At 34.6% G+C, this 18888-nt stretch overlaps 1 protein-coding gene across 3 annotated transcripts in view; it reads right to left on the reverse strand.

Annotated features, from left to right (window-relative positions):
- The window catches only part of LOC118267745 (ammonium transporter Rh type B), a 32795-nt gene extending 14607 nt beyond the window's left edge, over positions 1–18188 (reverse strand). Inside the window, exons 1-3 of one of the 3 annotated variants that reach the window (XM_050694071.1) lie at positions 18172–18188; positions 13947–14007; positions 8656–8810 (exon numbers count right to left, since the gene is read on the reverse strand). In XM_050694071.1, the coding sequence (XP_050550028.1) occupies positions 8656–8773 (118 nt within the window). In that variant the 5' untranslated portion in view covers positions 8774–8810; positions 13947–14007; positions 18172–18188. Of the gene's footprint in view, positions 1–8655; positions 8811–13946; positions 14008–14189; positions 14425–18171 lie in introns of those variants that run through there. The other 2 variants (XM_035581913.2, XM_050694070.1) reach the window with 2 other exon arrangements.
- Between the last annotated feature and the right edge of the window lie 700 nt (positions 18189–18888).

Raw genomic sequence — 18888 nt, forward strand, 5'->3', positions numbered from 1 at the left:
TTTTGCTAATGTGGTGTAGGGGTTCGGAATGTGGGTTGTTGAAAGCGGGATCAGAGGATTGTATTATGGCGTTTGAAAAACAGAGATCTAGGAATTCTTAAGTATACCTATAGTATAATTATACTATAGCACTTTAAAAAACCCGACTGCGTTTCTTACTAATCATAAATTATAATTTATGAATAGTAAGAAAGTGCATAGATTACAAAAATGCCTTGCCCTTAAAAAATTATATAAAGCATGTAATAAGTATAATTTGTAAGACATAATTTAAGAATTTGTTCCAACAAATTCTTATAGTTTAACCACTTCGAACATTCTAAAATTTTTCATCTACAGATGCGTCAAATATCTATCAATATTTAACTACAGCCTAGGTTCAAAGATTTCCCTATAGCACGTACAAAGTATACCCCAAAAATAAGCTGTTTTTACTTCTGTCTAATGCTATGGTAAATAGACTATAGATAAAATTCGGTCATCAACCTCTAGCCTAGTAGTAGTCTACGAATACATCATGACATTACAGTTCTTTGTAAGAAACTAAGTAAGTTGAGGTTGACGAGCAACGTTCTTAGAAACAATCACTAAAAGGTATAAGGAGGTCGTTGACCGTACGGCAAAATTGGGAGAAGTTAGCCTATATTTCTTTGTATTTATATTTTACTGAGAATATGTGATTCATTCAAATACGGTATGTATATGGATAGTATTCAATATAATTATACTAACGTCTCAATACTTTCTTTGTCTCTTCTGGCTGGTCACGGTTTAATATATCCTCATATCTTTAATTATTTCCATGGTTTTAAAGATAGACATTCCCCACAGGATTTTCCTATACAGATCCAATTCCCATGAGATTTGCTGGATACAAATATCTTTTCGGTTTGTTTATGAAACTATCGTTATTTGTTGCGTTTTGTACCAATGAAGACAGTTTGGGACTGTTTACCTTAAATTGTGCAATAACAGTAAATAGCGGTTTCACTCTATTTCATAATCTGTCTATGCTTCAGTCTGTCATTTATTTGCAAGATGACTCAACATGTTTTTGATTCACACTAGCCCAACTGATAAAAAAATGCGTTCCAAACAATACTTGCACCTCAAACTTGTTTTTGGAATAAAAAACCAATGTTATGTTATGTAGGGTTCAAAATCAATTCACTTTAATCCTTCGAGAGTGGTGTGCAAGCTTGAACTATTGCAAGTCAATATTGAGTGCACCCTGTACAATGTACATATACAGGGTGCACTCAATACTCAGGGTATACCAACTCATATAGTTGTATAGATACTATGTAAAATGTTAGATGGGAAGAGCACACGACACATCAAGTTATCAAAATCCAGTATAAACTGAGCGTTGAATGTGTGGAAGGGTCATATAAAGTGAGATCAAGATAAATTGGTTTTATAGAACTTGATGTGCAGGCTTGCGTTCCAATGTAGCACTCGAACACAGTGCAGGGGTAGGGATTAGCCCTACCCTTGTACAGCACAATATTTAAAAATGGTTCGTTTAATTGTCTGTTTTGGTGTTACTATAGGAACCTCCACAAAAAGCTTTGTAGGTTTAAGGGGTTTCTGGATTGGAAAGGTTTATTTCCAGTAGATTTTTATGTTAGAGTACTAAAATTAAATAAGTGAATGGGGACTCTGAGTATGTTCTGAAATAGATACGAAAAATGATAATTCCTCTTGTGAAAATATGGTTACTTTACTAACCAAAATAATAGTTTTCGTTAACTCTTTCAAAGAAAAAACGCTTTGTCAATGTTTAAGTCAACATTTCAATTTTCCTAATCCAATCGTAAAATAAGTAAACTAAAGATTAGCTACACACTTAACGAGTACCGCCTCAACCCAGCAATTAACTTGTCATTTAAATTTGAACTTTAAATTGTATATTGTATGATATGTATCATAACGTAAATACAAAAAATCCGAAGGCGGGTAACCTCGTGCTCCGCTTGAGTTGTAGTTAAGGCGTTGTGTGTTTTGACCATAAAACAAATCTACAAACATAAACTATGTACCGTACCTAGTCTAAAACAAAACAAATAATATGATAATATCCCATTTCATCCTTTTTTCTGTATTTACATAAATATGAAAAAGTTATAACGAAGTTGGTGTCAGCTTTGAATCTTCTTTCGTATGTGTTAAAAGAAAACGAATACATTCAGATACCTAAGTACGTATTTCATGAATAAATGTTACTTTCTGCTACTTGGATTTAAACAAATCTAATCATAAAACTTGGGTAGAATAAGGTACACATAAAAATACGTATCATTATGTATGTCTTGTGACTGCAAAATTGCTAGCTGGGCGACAAATTGCTGTGCAACGTTTTTAGTTTGAGTGTGATGTTTGTATAATAACTATCGTGAGACATATTAAATTAACTACAAATAACCAAAGCGTACGAGTACTCTACTGACGAGGACGATTTCCTCTGTGAGTGGAAACTAGTAGTGTTTTAGTATATTTACGTGAAGTAAACCGGTATTTTAGTTAATGGGAGTGATGTGTTTGTGAAATTATGTATGAAAAATGTCCTGTCTGGCATGTATATTCATAGCATTTCAGCTCCATACAAAGGTTTGCCTGATTTTTCTAACGCCACATATAATTCCAGACTATGTTGTAAAAATTCAGAACTTCTTACTAGACGCTCAACCAACACTCACGGTTGCGTTTACAACATCAAGGTACGTATAAACCAAAATAGTACCTACATTATGTTAAGATAAAAGCCTGGATAAGTATATTTTCAATGGGATTACTTTGACTTAATCTTACGAAGTACGCTCCATGTGGAAAAAAATCTATTTTACCAAAATATTTCTTTTTATACTTGTTCTAATGTTCACATATTTTGTTACAATGACAAAAGTATCTTCTTTGTTGAGAGAACAATGATCCCTTATTATTTCTCTATTCGATAGCCCACAATGTAATTCTATCAACTTCCAATCTAAAGACTTTATCCTACGGTCTATGATTAGGTATTGTGACAGTTAATAACTTTTTTTAAATCCTATTAATAGCTTTAGGACCCTATAGTAGTATATTAGACCCGGTAGTATAAGTATTCGTGCATGTATGGTATCAAAGAGGTAGGGTTGATTTGGTCGCCCACTACCAGTAGTGGGTTGCGCAACTAAGTTGTCATTGGGAAAAATACCCTCTATAAATCTCTTTAGTTTGGTTGTATGACCTCATCTTATAACCATGATCACTTGACAAAATAGAGCTCTTAAGGTGTGGACAGCACACGAATCCTGAAGTTGAATCTTATGTTTGACATAAAGTTCAATTGCAAAAAGAAAAAAAAATACATTATTATGCACCTAGCTAATTATAACCTCTTGTAGATATTACTATATCATTTATATTTTCGTTTAACGTTATAAAAATAGAATTTTTCACTGCAACATTTCATACACTAAAACTTTACATAAACCCTAGATAGAACACAACAGATACTATCATCATACCCTGCTAATATTAATTCAAATCCCATCCATCCGAGAAACAACACCAGTCACTCGCAAATAATCCGGTTAATTGAAATGCACTAAGAACACCGCACGCTCGACACGTTTATTGATAACCGGGTACAACTGAATCCGGGTCAATGGGGGACGGTTTGCGTCACGACAACGGATATGTCTGTTTACCCTGCTTTAATGGGAACATAGTGGGTTTAGGAGCTACTTTGTGAAAGGTGGTGATAAAGGATTTTTTTGTTAATTACAGTCTGATTCTGATAGGTGTAAAAGTAAGCTTAACCGTTGTCTTGATATATTAAATCAAAATCAAAATTCGAAACAGTGACAAATGATAATGAAAGCTGAAATTGAAGCTCGGAATTTAAAAATCTTCGTCAAATCCATTATGAAGGGTGTATGTACTCCTTCAGATAACATGGGAGAAAATACATTTAATACTTATAATAGATATTTTTCCTCAAACCCCTTCTGCTCACCATGTCAAGGGTTGAAAGACCGAAAAACGTGGGAACGATACACATACAGCATAAACATCGAAGTTATATTGAAAAAGTATGTCTTTAACCGAAAGGTCATGTAGGAAAATAATATTCACAAAAATGTTCGACCTCCCGTTGCCTCCTGTACCAATAAACTTAGCGGTCAATGAACGATATCCAATCAAAGGGTCGTTATTCTTTCTCTATTCAATATGTGGAACATATTATTATATGTTTTTGTATGTCAACGTACTTGTACCTCTCCTCTTGTACCTTTTTTGTATAATGTACGGACGAAAAACAAAAGAGGAATTACTGAGCTGAGGTCAACGCTTGAAGGGATAAAATAGGTAGTACAAAATTGTTTTTAAAATGTATTTTTTATGTTCCATAAAGATTGGAAAGTGAATATTGATAACTATACAAGTACCTACGCACACTTACTACCTAAATTAATTATTATGTTATCGGCTTACTCACGTCACTGTTTGAGGAGGAACTCGACTAGTTTCAAGCCATGCTAGAGGCTCATATTCATGAGCACCATTCCGCGACACGACGTAGCGATTGTTGCGCTGCTACTTTAAGTTGAGTTGAGTGTTGAGTAAGCCGATAAGATAATAATTAATTAGTATGTCTCACGAAAGTTATAATAAAATTATACTACCAAAATTTTTGTACCAGTGCCAAATCGATAGAGGACCAATGTCCAAAACGTTGACCTCGAGAAAATTCAAGGTAAATAAGAGTTAGGTGTTCAACGACTTTCCAGGTACAGGGTAAATGGTATTAAATAATTCAGTGGCCAGCAAATTATATTAAACTGCTGGTCAATACCTTGAACGGCCTTTGTAAATCAATTTTCATAGTCGATACTTTGCCTATGAACAATTTTTAATTTATTTATTAAGAAAGGAACATTTTGAAAAGTAGGTAGTATTATTTATTATGGAATAAGTCGGTAAACGAGCAAACGGATAACCTGATGGTAAGCAACCGCCCATGGTCACCCGAAACACCAGAGGCGTTACAAGTGCGTTGCCGGGTTTTTCGGGGTTAGGATTTTAAAGGTTGTTGGGGAATCGTGGATTGGGAAGATTGGGAAGTGGGGTAATTGGGCCTCTGGTAAACTTACTCACACAGCAAAACACAACGAAAGCGTTATTTCACGTCGGTTTTCTGTGAATCCGTGGTATCACTCCGGTCGAACCGGCCCATTCGTGCCGAAGCATGGCTCTCCCACACTTAAAATATGAGGCGTCAGTAAGTAGTCTGATGTGCATTAAGATTTCCAAATTATTTGAAAAGAGTAACTTTGCAATCGTATTCAATGTTTTTGACAAAAGGTTCATTACATTTTGTAATATACTTTTTGAGACTACACGATACTTCATGTTCAAGAGTCGTTGTTCCAACCACTTGAATGTAGTAGTTTATTAATAACAAATTGTAGGTAAGTGGATTCTTTTCGTTTAAATAACAACTCATACTTGACATACAAACGATATCCCCTTGATTAATAAAACATTGGCCAGTCTATGAAAATAGTTTACTATGAAATATTGCAAGGACATCTGATTTTATATGACAACATTTTGATTTAAATTTTAACGACGACTTTTTCATAATTGTATGGATTTTGAGCACATATCTCTCTCTATCTCTCTTTTTCTCTCTTTCTCTATCTCTATCTCTTTGATTATACACACCACACTTAGACTCGGAACAACATTTATGGGTCACACAAGGAATTGTTCCATCCGAGAGTCGAAACGGAGACACTATCACCTGCTTTTTTGTAATCTACATCATTCGTAATCTTTATCTCAATTCGAAACAAAAACACCCCATATATTTAACTACAGTCAATAAAGAAGAGCAACAGTTAAACGTTACTGTATAAAAACATTTATCAAAATAATTTAGTTCAGTTTCCGCATTCCGATCCCGAATTCTCGCATAGCAATGTGTTAATTGCCTTGGACGTTTTACATTGTACGGACACAAATCAACATACTCCAATTTGTAGAATTTCCATAACGGATATTCGAATTTATAACAACACGTGTAAAGTTGAAAATTGATTAAATAGTATTGGGTCAGGTTGACATGCTGTTGCAGAACCGATGTTAGATTTCGCCCTAAGGGTTTGCAGGCGGTGTATGCTATTGACAAGGCGCTAGTTGCTTTTGAAATATCCATTCATATTATTAAAGGGTATTGAGGTAGGTTTCGAGATTTGCATTGTTAACTGTTTTGGACATTACTGACGAAATGGACTAGGAACTCCTTTGAATAAGAGATTTTGCCACGATTTCTAAGCTTGGCTTTCAGGATCACGAAAGTATTAGGATTAATAGAGAACGCGCTAACCTTCTGCTGTTTAGTAATCCGTTAGTCGATTTTAAGACACCCACGTGACGGAAAGATTGGAGGTTATAACTGTATTCTACCCTGATAATATCACACGATACCACCATGTTCCATTTTTGGTGAAATTTTATTTAGCTATAGAAAAAAAAAAATACAAAACATGTTGTTCAAAAGTAATTCAAACCAGCCAGGTAATACAGAGAGTGTACTAAGACCCACTAAATGAGACATAGAATTTATAATAAGAATCTTCTCATACATATGTCGAGAATTCAATTTGTGGTACATTCTCTGGCAGTTGACAACACTAGGGCTGTGGCTAATGCAACGATTTTTTGGTATATTTTTTTGCCATATGTGTCAGTGAGACTTTTAAAACACAAGCCTCGGTTTTAGTCAAATGTATCTTCGTATGTACGACGACGACGTACCAAATACTGGACACATGTATTTAGGGAACAGTGAGTAAAGTTCCCTAAGAAAAGGAGGATCCTCCGACCAGGTGAGGTGGTCATACCTGGTGGGCTTTCTGCCTCACTGTTGGGATTTTCTATCCATGTTTATTCGCATGTAAACTTCACATGTGCGATGTAGGATTTACGACGTCATCCGTTGATTTGTTCATTGATCGTCCATGTGCGACTTCTGTCACGTATCATCTGTCATCTGTCACTTGTCATGTGTAAACATACTTTTAATTGATCGACCATCAATAAAGATAATAAAATACTAAAAGGTTTTGTTTTGATTTCTTTCAAATACAATGGTGTTGATCTTTGTCCCGACTAGTCCGATATATTTTTATGCCATCTTCAGTTATGATAAACGTATGATGTCATTGGTTCAGCTACCTCGAAGAATTAACAACAATTGTTGGAATGTAAAATAGTATAATCGCAGTACGAATAAATGGTAATTATCATATCATCATTATCAAATGGTAATATAAGACTAAACAGGAATAAATGCTTAAAGCATTTTCTATACTAAAATTGAGAAATCTCCATGGACTCCTATCCGTTTGCCTTTGTCATACAATTTCTTTTTTGTAGTTAAACTGTTGTATCCCAAGCTACTTGAAGCGTCTGTATACTCCATTTTAAATTATACTCTACGGACAGCCCTAGCTAGTATCCGTACCCACTCGTTACCGGCCTCGACTCCACTGGATTAATGTGGAATTTCAAGCAAATTAATTGTACGCCAGTCCTTATTCACACGGAGAGCATTATTTTAATTGACAACGCTCGCGATGACATTAACAATTTAGTGTGAAACATAATACCGTGGCGCCCTCTACATGTCTTGCATAGCATTAGTAACAGCGTATTAAATTACGAGTGTGTCTGTTTGTTTGGCTGTTGCGTAATTGAAAATTGTTGTGTTAATTTTGATGAAGTTTTTTAGGATAGTTTTTAGACCAAACACATATATACATAGAAAGTATTATTTGTGTCATAGAAGTTACATAAATAACAAATTATTTGCAAAAAATTATCGTATGTCAACTATATTTCCACAAATTAATGTCGCGTAAAATAAATTTTAACGAATGACTGTTATAATATTCTACAGTAAATGCAAGTCAAATAATAAACTACATTCGTTATTCAACGTAATTTGCATAAAACTATATTTTAGTGCAGTTCATTAAAACAGTACATTCTTGTTTAATAAATTAGAACAGCGCATATGGATTTGCAGAGGAAGCGCGAATGAATTAATTGAACACGTCGACCAGATAAAGATGGAATATAGATTAATTGAATAGCTCGTTGACTGACGTTAATATGCGAATGCAAAAGTTGATGGCATCGGGCCTTGGCAACATGACTTCTTAACAATCACCATCGAGCTCGAATTACCAACGAAATAATTAAGTGTTACATGATATGGGAGCTAAATAACAGTTTAATGTCACGCTTGTTGATCCTTAATGGAGTAGACAGGAGTGTACAAGCACAAAATTAATGTAATTTTGATGGATGCGTCTTAATAATTAATTATCTTCGTTCGTTTGATTGACTATGTCATCATACTGAAAATATGTGCAGTTTTAGAGTTTGAAGTACTTATTCTATTACATCTCTGAGTAGGGCAAAGTTTTCAATGCTGACATTGTTAGTCAGTATGGATTTGTAAATAGGATCAATTATTTCTTACAATACTCTCATTATCACCTCGGCCACAATTCCATTGTTGAATATAGGGCTTCTCCAATGACTTCTAGAACGCCATTCTTTATCATAAGACCCATAAAAATACAAAAAAGAACTTACCTTTAATATTGGCTTCTTCAGCACCTCCATACGTGGTGAACAGTATGTATAGGATCATCAGGAATATTTGGAACACCAGTAGCGGTGCATATCTGTACCGCGACATCTTGTCCACCATCTTGTATTCTTTTCTGAATCCTTATTTGTGTTAAAGTCTGAAACAACACAAAATAATTATTAGGTATTACTTCTTCAACATTTCATAAAATTCAGTGACTATGGGCATCCTATAAAAAAAGAATAATAATAATAAAATAAGTTTATTTATTAAGATAACAGAGATCCACACAAATGACAATAAGGAATACAATTAGTTAGTAAATAATGGTAAGCAGGAACTTAGTCCGCTGCAATAGTTTCCACATTAGTGAGTAGTCATCTAGTCATACCTATCAGCTATAGCACTAACATTTGAATAACAATCTGCTGCAGGATTATGAGCCTTCTGCCTTCTGTACCTAAAAGTTTATCATATCGTTCCATGCTTGGCTCACAAACACTCACATTAACCATTTAGGTCTTGAATCCATTTATTAAGAAATTGAACATCACATGACCAAGGTAATTAAGAAGGCCCCCAAGAGACAAATCATAAAGAACTTAAGACGGGATATGTGATCATGGCGCTTGCAACAGTGCCGAAATATCGAACACTCATAGACCTAAATTAACATGGTAATTATGTAGTTCTAATGAAAATATTAGTGACCATGTCAGTCAAACTTAAATCATAAAGATTTTCGTTAACCATATATTTATGTACCAAATATTATGTATTTACTCTCAACTAGTGTAAGAATTAAGATCCGAGGACGTATTAGATTAAATCATAAAAAAATGTAATTAGACGTTATCAAAATATCGTGATAAGAGGTTGTAAAGTTTTGTATAGTTGTGTTGATACTCGCTAATCACATTATGTCATTTTATTGTGGAGTTGGTAACCGTTTTTTTGGAATTTCCAGCTGTATAACGTTACATTATATAATAATTTGCTCTTATAGATAATATTATAATTTATACATAACTCCTTAATGCTACTAATGGTATTGTAGAAGCCATAACCATGACCAACTAGTCTGCCCATTAATGTACCTATGGATGTATTTTTTTCACGTAAAAATTACTAAAAAGGTCTCAATGCAACGTCACGCCTATTATCCCTATAAAGGGGTAAGCTGAGGTACACATTACGGCACGTAATGCCGCTATACCTACAATGTAAACCTACTTTTTACCATTTGTGTTAGTCCCATGTTATAGATGCATGATCCTTTTTATCACAGTTGGCATAGGCTAAGGAAAAACTACAAAATGATATGAACCTTGTACATTTATGGTTCAAATTCGTCTGTCAAATTAAAAGGCGTAATATTGCTGTTCATCCCACAGGACCGAGCTGAATGTATGTCGGCTAGTAGGATATGAACTCGCGACCTCTTTATCGTAACACAACGCTATGGTTGTTTTAATTGTTATTGTTCTTCATCAATGCTATAATTGGACACTATGAACTGTGACGTCAAGAATGAACTCGATTTTTTTGGGTTCAAGAACCAATCTTGGATTTGGTATTATCAGTTGCGTAGTCGCCGTCATCAGTCTTCACACAACTATTAGTTATTACCTGCCACTTTGTGGATATCGTATCGTCATTCTAAGGAGCAAGGAGCTGCGGACTACCTAGCGGGTTTACTGGGGCTCCAGCTCGATGCAGGAATAGGAACGGGGTGGTCCTTAGTCAGTAGGATTTGACACTCCCTCTCGCCTCACCCAAGGCTAGAGATCATTGGACGTAAAACCCTTTAAAAAAAAGAGCTTGACTGTACTCAGAGTTTGCCTACACGTGTTTTCTACTCCAAAACTAGAGATAAGAGGGTTACAGGAGAAAACAGGGCCTTATGCCACCGTTTTCGATTCTATGGCAAATAAGATCATCTTTACCATAAAAATACAATCAAAACTGTTATTCTTTCTTCTAACACCCCAATCATCTATTGCCAAACAAATGACAGTAACAATCGGACAGTGACTCACTACCACATCAAGTCATTGTTCTGGACTATGTTATATTTCTTGTAGTGTTTCGCATTACATGACAACATTGCTTTACATTGTAAGTGCAGTGTTGTGAATTGTCTCCAGACGTTAAGGTACCTGCGCAATGTACATTGTACCTACAAATGCTTACGCTAGGAAGTGTCACTCCCATTGTTCGTCGGGAAAAGAGATGAGGCGCTGCTTTACTACCACTGAGCTAGATTGTATATTGTTGCAGATGCTCAAGCGTACAAAATGTGCAGTCTCCTCTGTTGATAAAATGGCTGCGATTTCAATACAAAGGTAATAAAATGGCATGAAAATCTAACCGTGATAGAATAAAATTTTAAATGGCTCCCATTTTGAGAAATGAGGACTACGATTCTCCATTGTACAGATATTTTTAGAGAAAGATACAGATAGACAAATTTATAGGAAATGTTAAGGACTAAACAAGCTAATGAACGCTGGGAATCCAAAGGTATCAACGCACTTATAACAACGATCTGGTGTTGTTCAATGGGCGGCAGCGATTGCTTACCATCAGGTGATGCACCCGTTCGTTTTTGACGTTACCTATTTTCAGCTGTACAGTAGATGAACCGAAAATAATAACCACACCTTCTTATGACCTCACATTGCGTTCAATATTATGAATTGTTCATTGAATGTAGCCTGAATAAACATAAACACACAAATCTGATTGTCTTCGCAGTGTATAACTTATACCAAGAAGAGTCATGAGTTCATGAATATTCTTCTATGGAGAAAGAGTGTGTGCAGGTGCAAACTTCAATGGGAGAAAAAATTAGGTCTTACTGCCATCAGACACATTAATTATTGATTACTTAAACTATTCTTTAGTAGCAATTTTCTATAGACAACTATTGCTTAAGCAACCATTAAATGACTCTGAGTACGGCGATAAATATCTATACCAATTTTAAGTATCATAAAGCTATCATATCGCCCAAATCTATTTATTGTATAACAGGAATGAGTACCTAATTTTATTCCTAGTAGAACCATATAAACAAAACAACAATGAAAAATTCTGAAATCCTTTAATGTCCTCCCTTAAAATCCAAATAATTTAAGGAATCCACAAATAATTTTCCGTACAACGATCTTCTAAAAAATTAAAAAAGAACTAATTCAAATCCTTTTATTAACCGAGTTACGAACACGGCATTGAACATCGACATAAAGGAGTAATAGCTAACTATTATTAATAGAAAATCAAAAAGAAAATCAAAGTTATAACGACACGATTTAAAGACAGTTTTAGTCATGATTTCCATTTAAACGGTCGCCGAACGTTCTGGAATCATTATGCAATTGAATGCACGTTAACTCGATGAAAATTTCACATTTTATGCCCTCCCGCTTTATTCGAGGGATGTTAAATATTTGAATAGGACCATCGTTGATTGCTTTTCTATTGGAAAAATTGTTGAACTCTCCTTCACCGTTTGGCATTTCATATTGGTGGATGATTAGGTTTCTGCGGTTTAATTGGTGAAGTGAGGTAAAGTTTGTTTAAGTACCTACCTATTTGTTTTATGTAGTGATGGTAATGTAGTGTCATAGATAATTATGTTTTATTGAAGGTGTATTTTAAATCCATTTTACATTACAACAACTTTTCATATTTGGGAACGCAATTACTACTGATCGCGACGCCTTCCACACTTTGATCCCCTTTTAGATTTATAATATCGAAAATATCAAGGAACCAAATTTTTTTATGGCCTTTGCATTTAAATTAGTGCGAAGCATATTTGGCTAAACGCCGTACTCAGAGTCATTTAATGGTTACTTCAACTAGTCCTTAGCAATTATTTTTGGGACAAAATGTTACTAAGGAATAGTGTAAATAAGCATTACATTTCTCTTAGTACGTCAGTAAACAAATAATTACAGAATATACCAAACTATGGCTGAATTTCAACTGCAGATTATCCATAGTCATCTAATGAGGCGGATTAACGAAATACCGCGAGATCTCTAATTAGATTATCAGAATCCAATCACTCATGATCTCATTCAATTAAGTCAGTTTTGCTAACTAATATTAAGACTTCATATTGAGTTTTCTTTTTAACAAGTCTTTAACCAATATTTTTTTGGTGCAACCCACGGGCACAAAAGAATATATTTTTGTGTTTTAGTTTTTTTTTATGTTTGTATATATCCACGTTTATTTTTATTGTTATTTTTTTCTTATTACTGTTTGTGCTTGCTTGTTGTACTAAATAAATGATTTTTCTTTCTTTATTTAATTTTCAGATACAGGCAGTCAAACTTTATTACACTAGCTACCGTTATCAACTATGTTGTCGAGTTAAAATATAGATTATGTAATAATACTGACAATTATTATTTTATTAGTGTTTAGTAGTACAGTTTCAGTACGTTTAGGTAAAATAAAATAAAAGCCAAACATCCTCTCAAACCGTCATATTCGTAACATCAGAATAGGATTCATTTCAACTTTGTCCATTTACTGACTTGATGAATCTAGAAATCAATCTGGAAATCCAGTGATTGGCTACTTTTTTGTGGCTATTAAACTAAAGATGCTATCTAATAAAAAAAGAATCACTCATAACTAACATTAAAAGATCGCGTGACGTAAAAATATCGAGAGCATTAATGATTAAGGCCACTAGAGTTATTGTTTAGTCAATAAAAATAGAAATAAACTAAGTATAATAATATCTGTCTTTCTCAGTTCTTGTATAGAATAAATACAACACTATTACAAAATGAATGGCGATTTTTACGACAAAACTACGTACCGATTAATCGCAGAATACGGAAACTGGCAATTAATATTTTATTTGCATTTTTCAATTCGTACTATCAATTGGAATTCATATTTCTTTTACATAAAACTACACTATCTGTAGTTCTGTGACACACCAAAATTTGGACTCAACTTAAAAATGAAGTTTAATAATTAAAATCCAAAATTCAAATCAATCGGTAAAATCAACGACGAAAAATATTTTAGAGAAACGTCATGTACCTACAAACTCCAGCGCAACAATTTTCACTCACAAATATCTTTCTCACCAAAAAACAAAAAAAAAGAACACATAAACAAACCGAATTAAAAAAAATCCAAATAAAAAAACTCAGTAGCAATAAATCACAACACTACAAAACTTTGTTTCATGATACAACATACGGGATCTCCCTCACATCCTACCGATTATCTTAATCATCGAATAAAATACTGAGCGTACCTCTCAAACGTGCGAAGTCCCTCGGAGCTCGAAGCCGACACACCCGTCATCAGTCGAGCCCCTGTTTGACAAACATCAATCAACGATTACTACTATGTCGCGACCAATGTGCATAAACCGACGATTTCATACATCCTACTAATATGTGGATTGCACGATTTTTAAACAAGTATTGTGACGTTGTTAAGTACTCTAATCACAACAGCTGATGTTTTTATGACATGGAATTTCATTTTTTCTTACCTTCTTAGATAGTTAGTTCACTATCTGTCTGAGTTTTTAATACTACTACACATTCACAACTTTGATTTTAACACATATAATTTTGAAACTGTTCCACGTATATGTTTTCGTATTTTCCTATACACAAATATGGAATTAAACCAGAGCACTGTACAATGTACATATATTATATTGGCAGTCGAATATTCACTATACAATCTGTAATTACCTCCGTGCAGTATTGGTACTCCCAAAATATATTTAGTTCGTTCGAAAATACAATTTGTTAGGTAACAAACATTTTTTATGAGTTCACGTTGCCAGTTTTGAGACTGAAATAGAGCACAAACACACATTTCTCAAATTTTAAATGCTCGTTAATATCATATAAAATCCACTGTTTGTTTGGTAAGTTGAAACGCTTTTTGCATTGTTTTGTTTCAGTTACTGCATTTTTATTAATGCACATTAAAATATACGTTTAATAACTAAAAAGATTACATTTTCTTTAACAAATAGATGTTATCGTGTTTACTCTTGAAGTATTTCTGTTGTGTTACAGCAAGACACGTTTAACATTCTATAAGTATATAGTACTTAGTTACGGAACAATACGCAAATAAATCAAATCCAATACTACCTACAAAACATAGAACACCTAGACAGCGCTCAAACAAAACTTCAAATCTTGATGTATAAGCAAAAAAGGAGAAAATCCATGTTTAGTAAGGCAATCGTTGACCCGAAATACAGACCCACCTTTATCAGTGCTTTCTCAGCAAAGGGCAAAAACCCTTGTTTACTGCCCCTCGAACAAAGAGGTAAATAAAGGGATAAGTTATTCCACAAACATAAAAGCAGACACAGGCCAGGAATTGCCTAAACAGCCCGATTTCGCGGCAACACCTTCCATCTTTGTCCCCCTTTATACTCTAGAGAAAGATGCAAATCGTCCCGCGTCAACATTGGCTGCCGGTACTTATCATCTATTTAGCGAATCGAATGCCCTTGCACTTGTTTTATTTATGTACGGTTACGAGAATCAACCTTTTATTTGTTTGCTTCAAACGAATTGAACTTGATTCATGATACTCTTGTTTTTGTTTATATTTCTGCACAAGTTTGCGCTGTGCCGATATTGAGTTTCGAGTTACTTTATGTGAGAGTTCTTTTTTAGACTTTGTTCTTTTTTGTCTGGTGGTGTAGGTATTGAAAGTTTGATATTTGATTGTAAGATTTTAAGATCAATCAATAATAGATAATTCATGTCTTAAAATTGAGGTAATGGAATCATATACATCGAATCTCATCCCAACTGCGCCAGTCTATAAAATATAAATCTTTACCCAATTGTAGTATTTAAATACTCGTATGCAAACTTCAGAAAACTGGGACACAGTCAACATAAGACAGACTCTACTTAAAACTCAACCAACATTCATCAAAGCTAAATTCAAATCGGATAAGATGCAACCTCACCAAATGGAACTCGCTTAACCGGCGCCGTCCAACTAATTCCAGAATCATCCAGTTTAGACCGACCGTTACTAGTTTAAAAGCCTATTGTGACTTACTCAAATAAACTTTGTTTCACTTCGTTTAGGCACATCACTCAGTTTAATGTATGGAGTTAGGAATAATATTAATCCACCTATTTTTGTAACGTATTTTAATTAAGATTGAAGTAAAAGCTTTTAAAATTTTATGAATAATTTTACCTTTGCAGCGCTGTCAGTTAAAAACAGATAGTTCTAAATTTAAAACTGCAGTGTTACTATTGGGGTTGAGTTTCGATGCTATGAGTGAGTAGTGACGTAATCAGAACTTTACCAACGATACATTTAAAGGTGGTTTTTAAGAGCTGCGGACTACTTAGCGGTTTTATCGGGACTTCGGCTCGAAGGGCAGGCGTAGAAACGGGGTGGTTTTTAGTCAGTAAGGTGTCAGACACTCCCTCTAGGGAGAAGTCATTGGATAAAAAGGTGATTTTTAAAGTCACTCACTACAACACATACATAGAGCAACGTTATGTTTGATATTCAGTTTGTTGATAATACAAACTGAATCATTACACATACCTATTACAACCGCTAAACATAAATGTTTTGGATTCATTCGAAGAATGTATAAAGAACGTCCACATATTCGACACATACACACATACATTATACACATTAGGCAATGATACATACATAAGCTATGAAGAGAGGCTTTTAGTGATACATCGAGAAGTTAATCCTCCATTATGTACGTACTCGGTGTGAAGTCAAAATAATACACCATTTTACTTTACCGGGAAATCCTTTCAAACAAACAGTTGATCCTCAAGACTTTTACAACTTACTATGACAGAGTGAAGGTGCTTTTCCTCCAGAGATGTGCTATGGCTACGTTACTGTGGATGCGATTGGCTTCCATCAATCATATTCATTGGTACACATTGCTTAGTACCGGTGGAGACAGACTTAGTTAAGCTATGTTTTTTATATGGAAAGATACGTGCTATGGATGCATGCTATGGATGGCTTCTCTACTATCGATACATCGCATACTCGAGCTGCGTATTTTTTTGTCTTACTCACACAGATACATAGCTTATTATCAGTAGAAATAGTCACGTAGTTTCACAGCTTAGCTATTACATCTTGGAAGCACAGCTACAGAAAATAGCTACCATCGAAAAAATTAGCTACATAGCACATCTCTGGTGGAAGAGCAACCTAAACGAATCTCAGAACTTCATATCTCCCCTTTTCATATTTTTCCGATACAGCTAACAAAGTTTCGTAAGGAATGAGTTACACGCCTATCTTCCGAGTTTTAAAGTCAACCAGCTAGAAGAAAAAGTTAGTATGATATGAGAGCTAGAGACGGAATGTTTTTTTTAACCCCCGACGCAAAAAGAGGGGTGTTATAAGTTTGACGTGTCTGTCTGTCTGTCTGTCTGTCTGTCTGTCTGTCTGTCTGTCTGTCTGTGGCATCGTAACTCCCGAACGGATGCAGTGATTTCAATTTAGTTTTTTTTCGTATGAAAGGGGACTTATGTGCGAGTGTTTTTAGACATGTTTGATGAAAATCGGTTGAGCCGTTTTAAAGTTATGGGCGGTGAAAGTGGGGAGATTAGCCGAAGGACTGCAAATATACTGGGATGGGGTCTCAAATTAAACCGCACTGAAAGAAGATATTGAAAGATATTATTTTTTCGTATTAACAAAAATAAAAAATTAAATTAAATAACAAAAATATATATTTTTTAATTTAACGTTTTATTATAAACAAAAAATCTTGCACCAATGTAATCTTTAGCCTACTTATAGAAACAAAAGCTAGTAATTAATAATTCAAATAAAAAAAGCGAACGAGCTTGACCTTATCTTTACCGTAACAAGAATCGAAATTATAGTAAATATATGTAATATACTAAGCCTAACTTAACCTACCTATAAAAAGTATAAAATAAAAATTAAATTAAAAATTTAAAAAACCCCCGACAAAAAATTTAATTTCCCTTTAAAAAGTAAAAAATAATAAAAGAAACTTAATCTTAAAGTACCTAAGAATGTACTAATAATTCTAAAAAATAAATACGTCACGTTGGGGGATTGCTAGTCAACTATTGGGAAGTGTGGTCTGAGTTTGTATTTGTTGGTTCAATGGTCACTAATCAAACATCAATAAACACTATATTTCAAATCTTATTAAGCGGGTTTATCAGGACTCTGCCTCGAAAAGCAGGAATACAAACGGGGTAGTTTTTAGTCAGTAAGACTCTAATACTCCCTCTCGCCTCGCCCAAGGAGGCAGAAGTCAATGGATGATTTTGCCTCCTCAAAAAAAAGGAAGACAAAAAAAATGTACGTGAAGATAATATCATGGTTCCATAATTACATCCTTGCCAGAAAGAAACAGAACAATACGAACCATAGGACTCCTATCCCTAAACTAATCAGGACACTAAATACTACGCATATAAACAAACCTCCCACAATATCAAGTTACTCACACACACTATCAATATGTAGATGAAGAGATAACAATTCAACCCTCGCGATGAACCGAACACAAATACTTCCCCATCTAGGTAATATTCCATCTGTACTGAAAATAGAATTTTGTTAGTGGAAACACAATACTGTTCTCTACACTCAACATTGTACTAAAGTTGTCTTCACACTCGACTGCCTCGTTGCCTCGAGTGGTTGCAAGTGCGACTGCCAGGCAAGAGGTCTCGGGTTCGATTCCTGGGTTGAACGAAGTGCTGCTGAGCTCTTTTCGGTTTTTCGAAAATTTCTCAGTAGTAGCACGGAGTCTGGAAATGTGCCCGGTATATTGCTATTGCCGTTCCTACTCCTGCTTTTCTAGCCGGAGCCCCGGTAACCTATTACGTTGTCCGTAACTCCGGTAAGTATGAGGCCTGATGATCACAATTTGCAAGGATCAAGTTTATAAAGAACCGTTGCTGTTCGATTTCTGATAATTCTACAAATTAGTCTACAAAGAAATGTGTCTTCAGCAAAGTAATTATGTTTTACATTTTCAGTAATAGCACTGAGTCTAAAATTTTACTTGTATGGCGTTGGCAATAAGCCCTACCCACAGGTAGGGCAAGTTCCTTGTTACAACAAGGAACTTAATACATAACTAACTAACAAAGATGTTACTCAAAGGTAGACTTACATACCTGTAAATAAGGTACCTTCTTCTCTAGTTATGTTACCTG

Source organism: Spodoptera frugiperda, chromosome 6 (assembly GCF_023101765.2).
Source record: "Spodoptera frugiperda isolate SF20-4 chromosome 6, AGI-APGP_CSIRO_Sfru_2.0, whole genome shotgun sequence".
Classification (NCBI taxonomy): Eukaryota; Metazoa; Arthropoda; class Insecta; order Lepidoptera; family Noctuidae; genus Spodoptera; species Spodoptera frugiperda.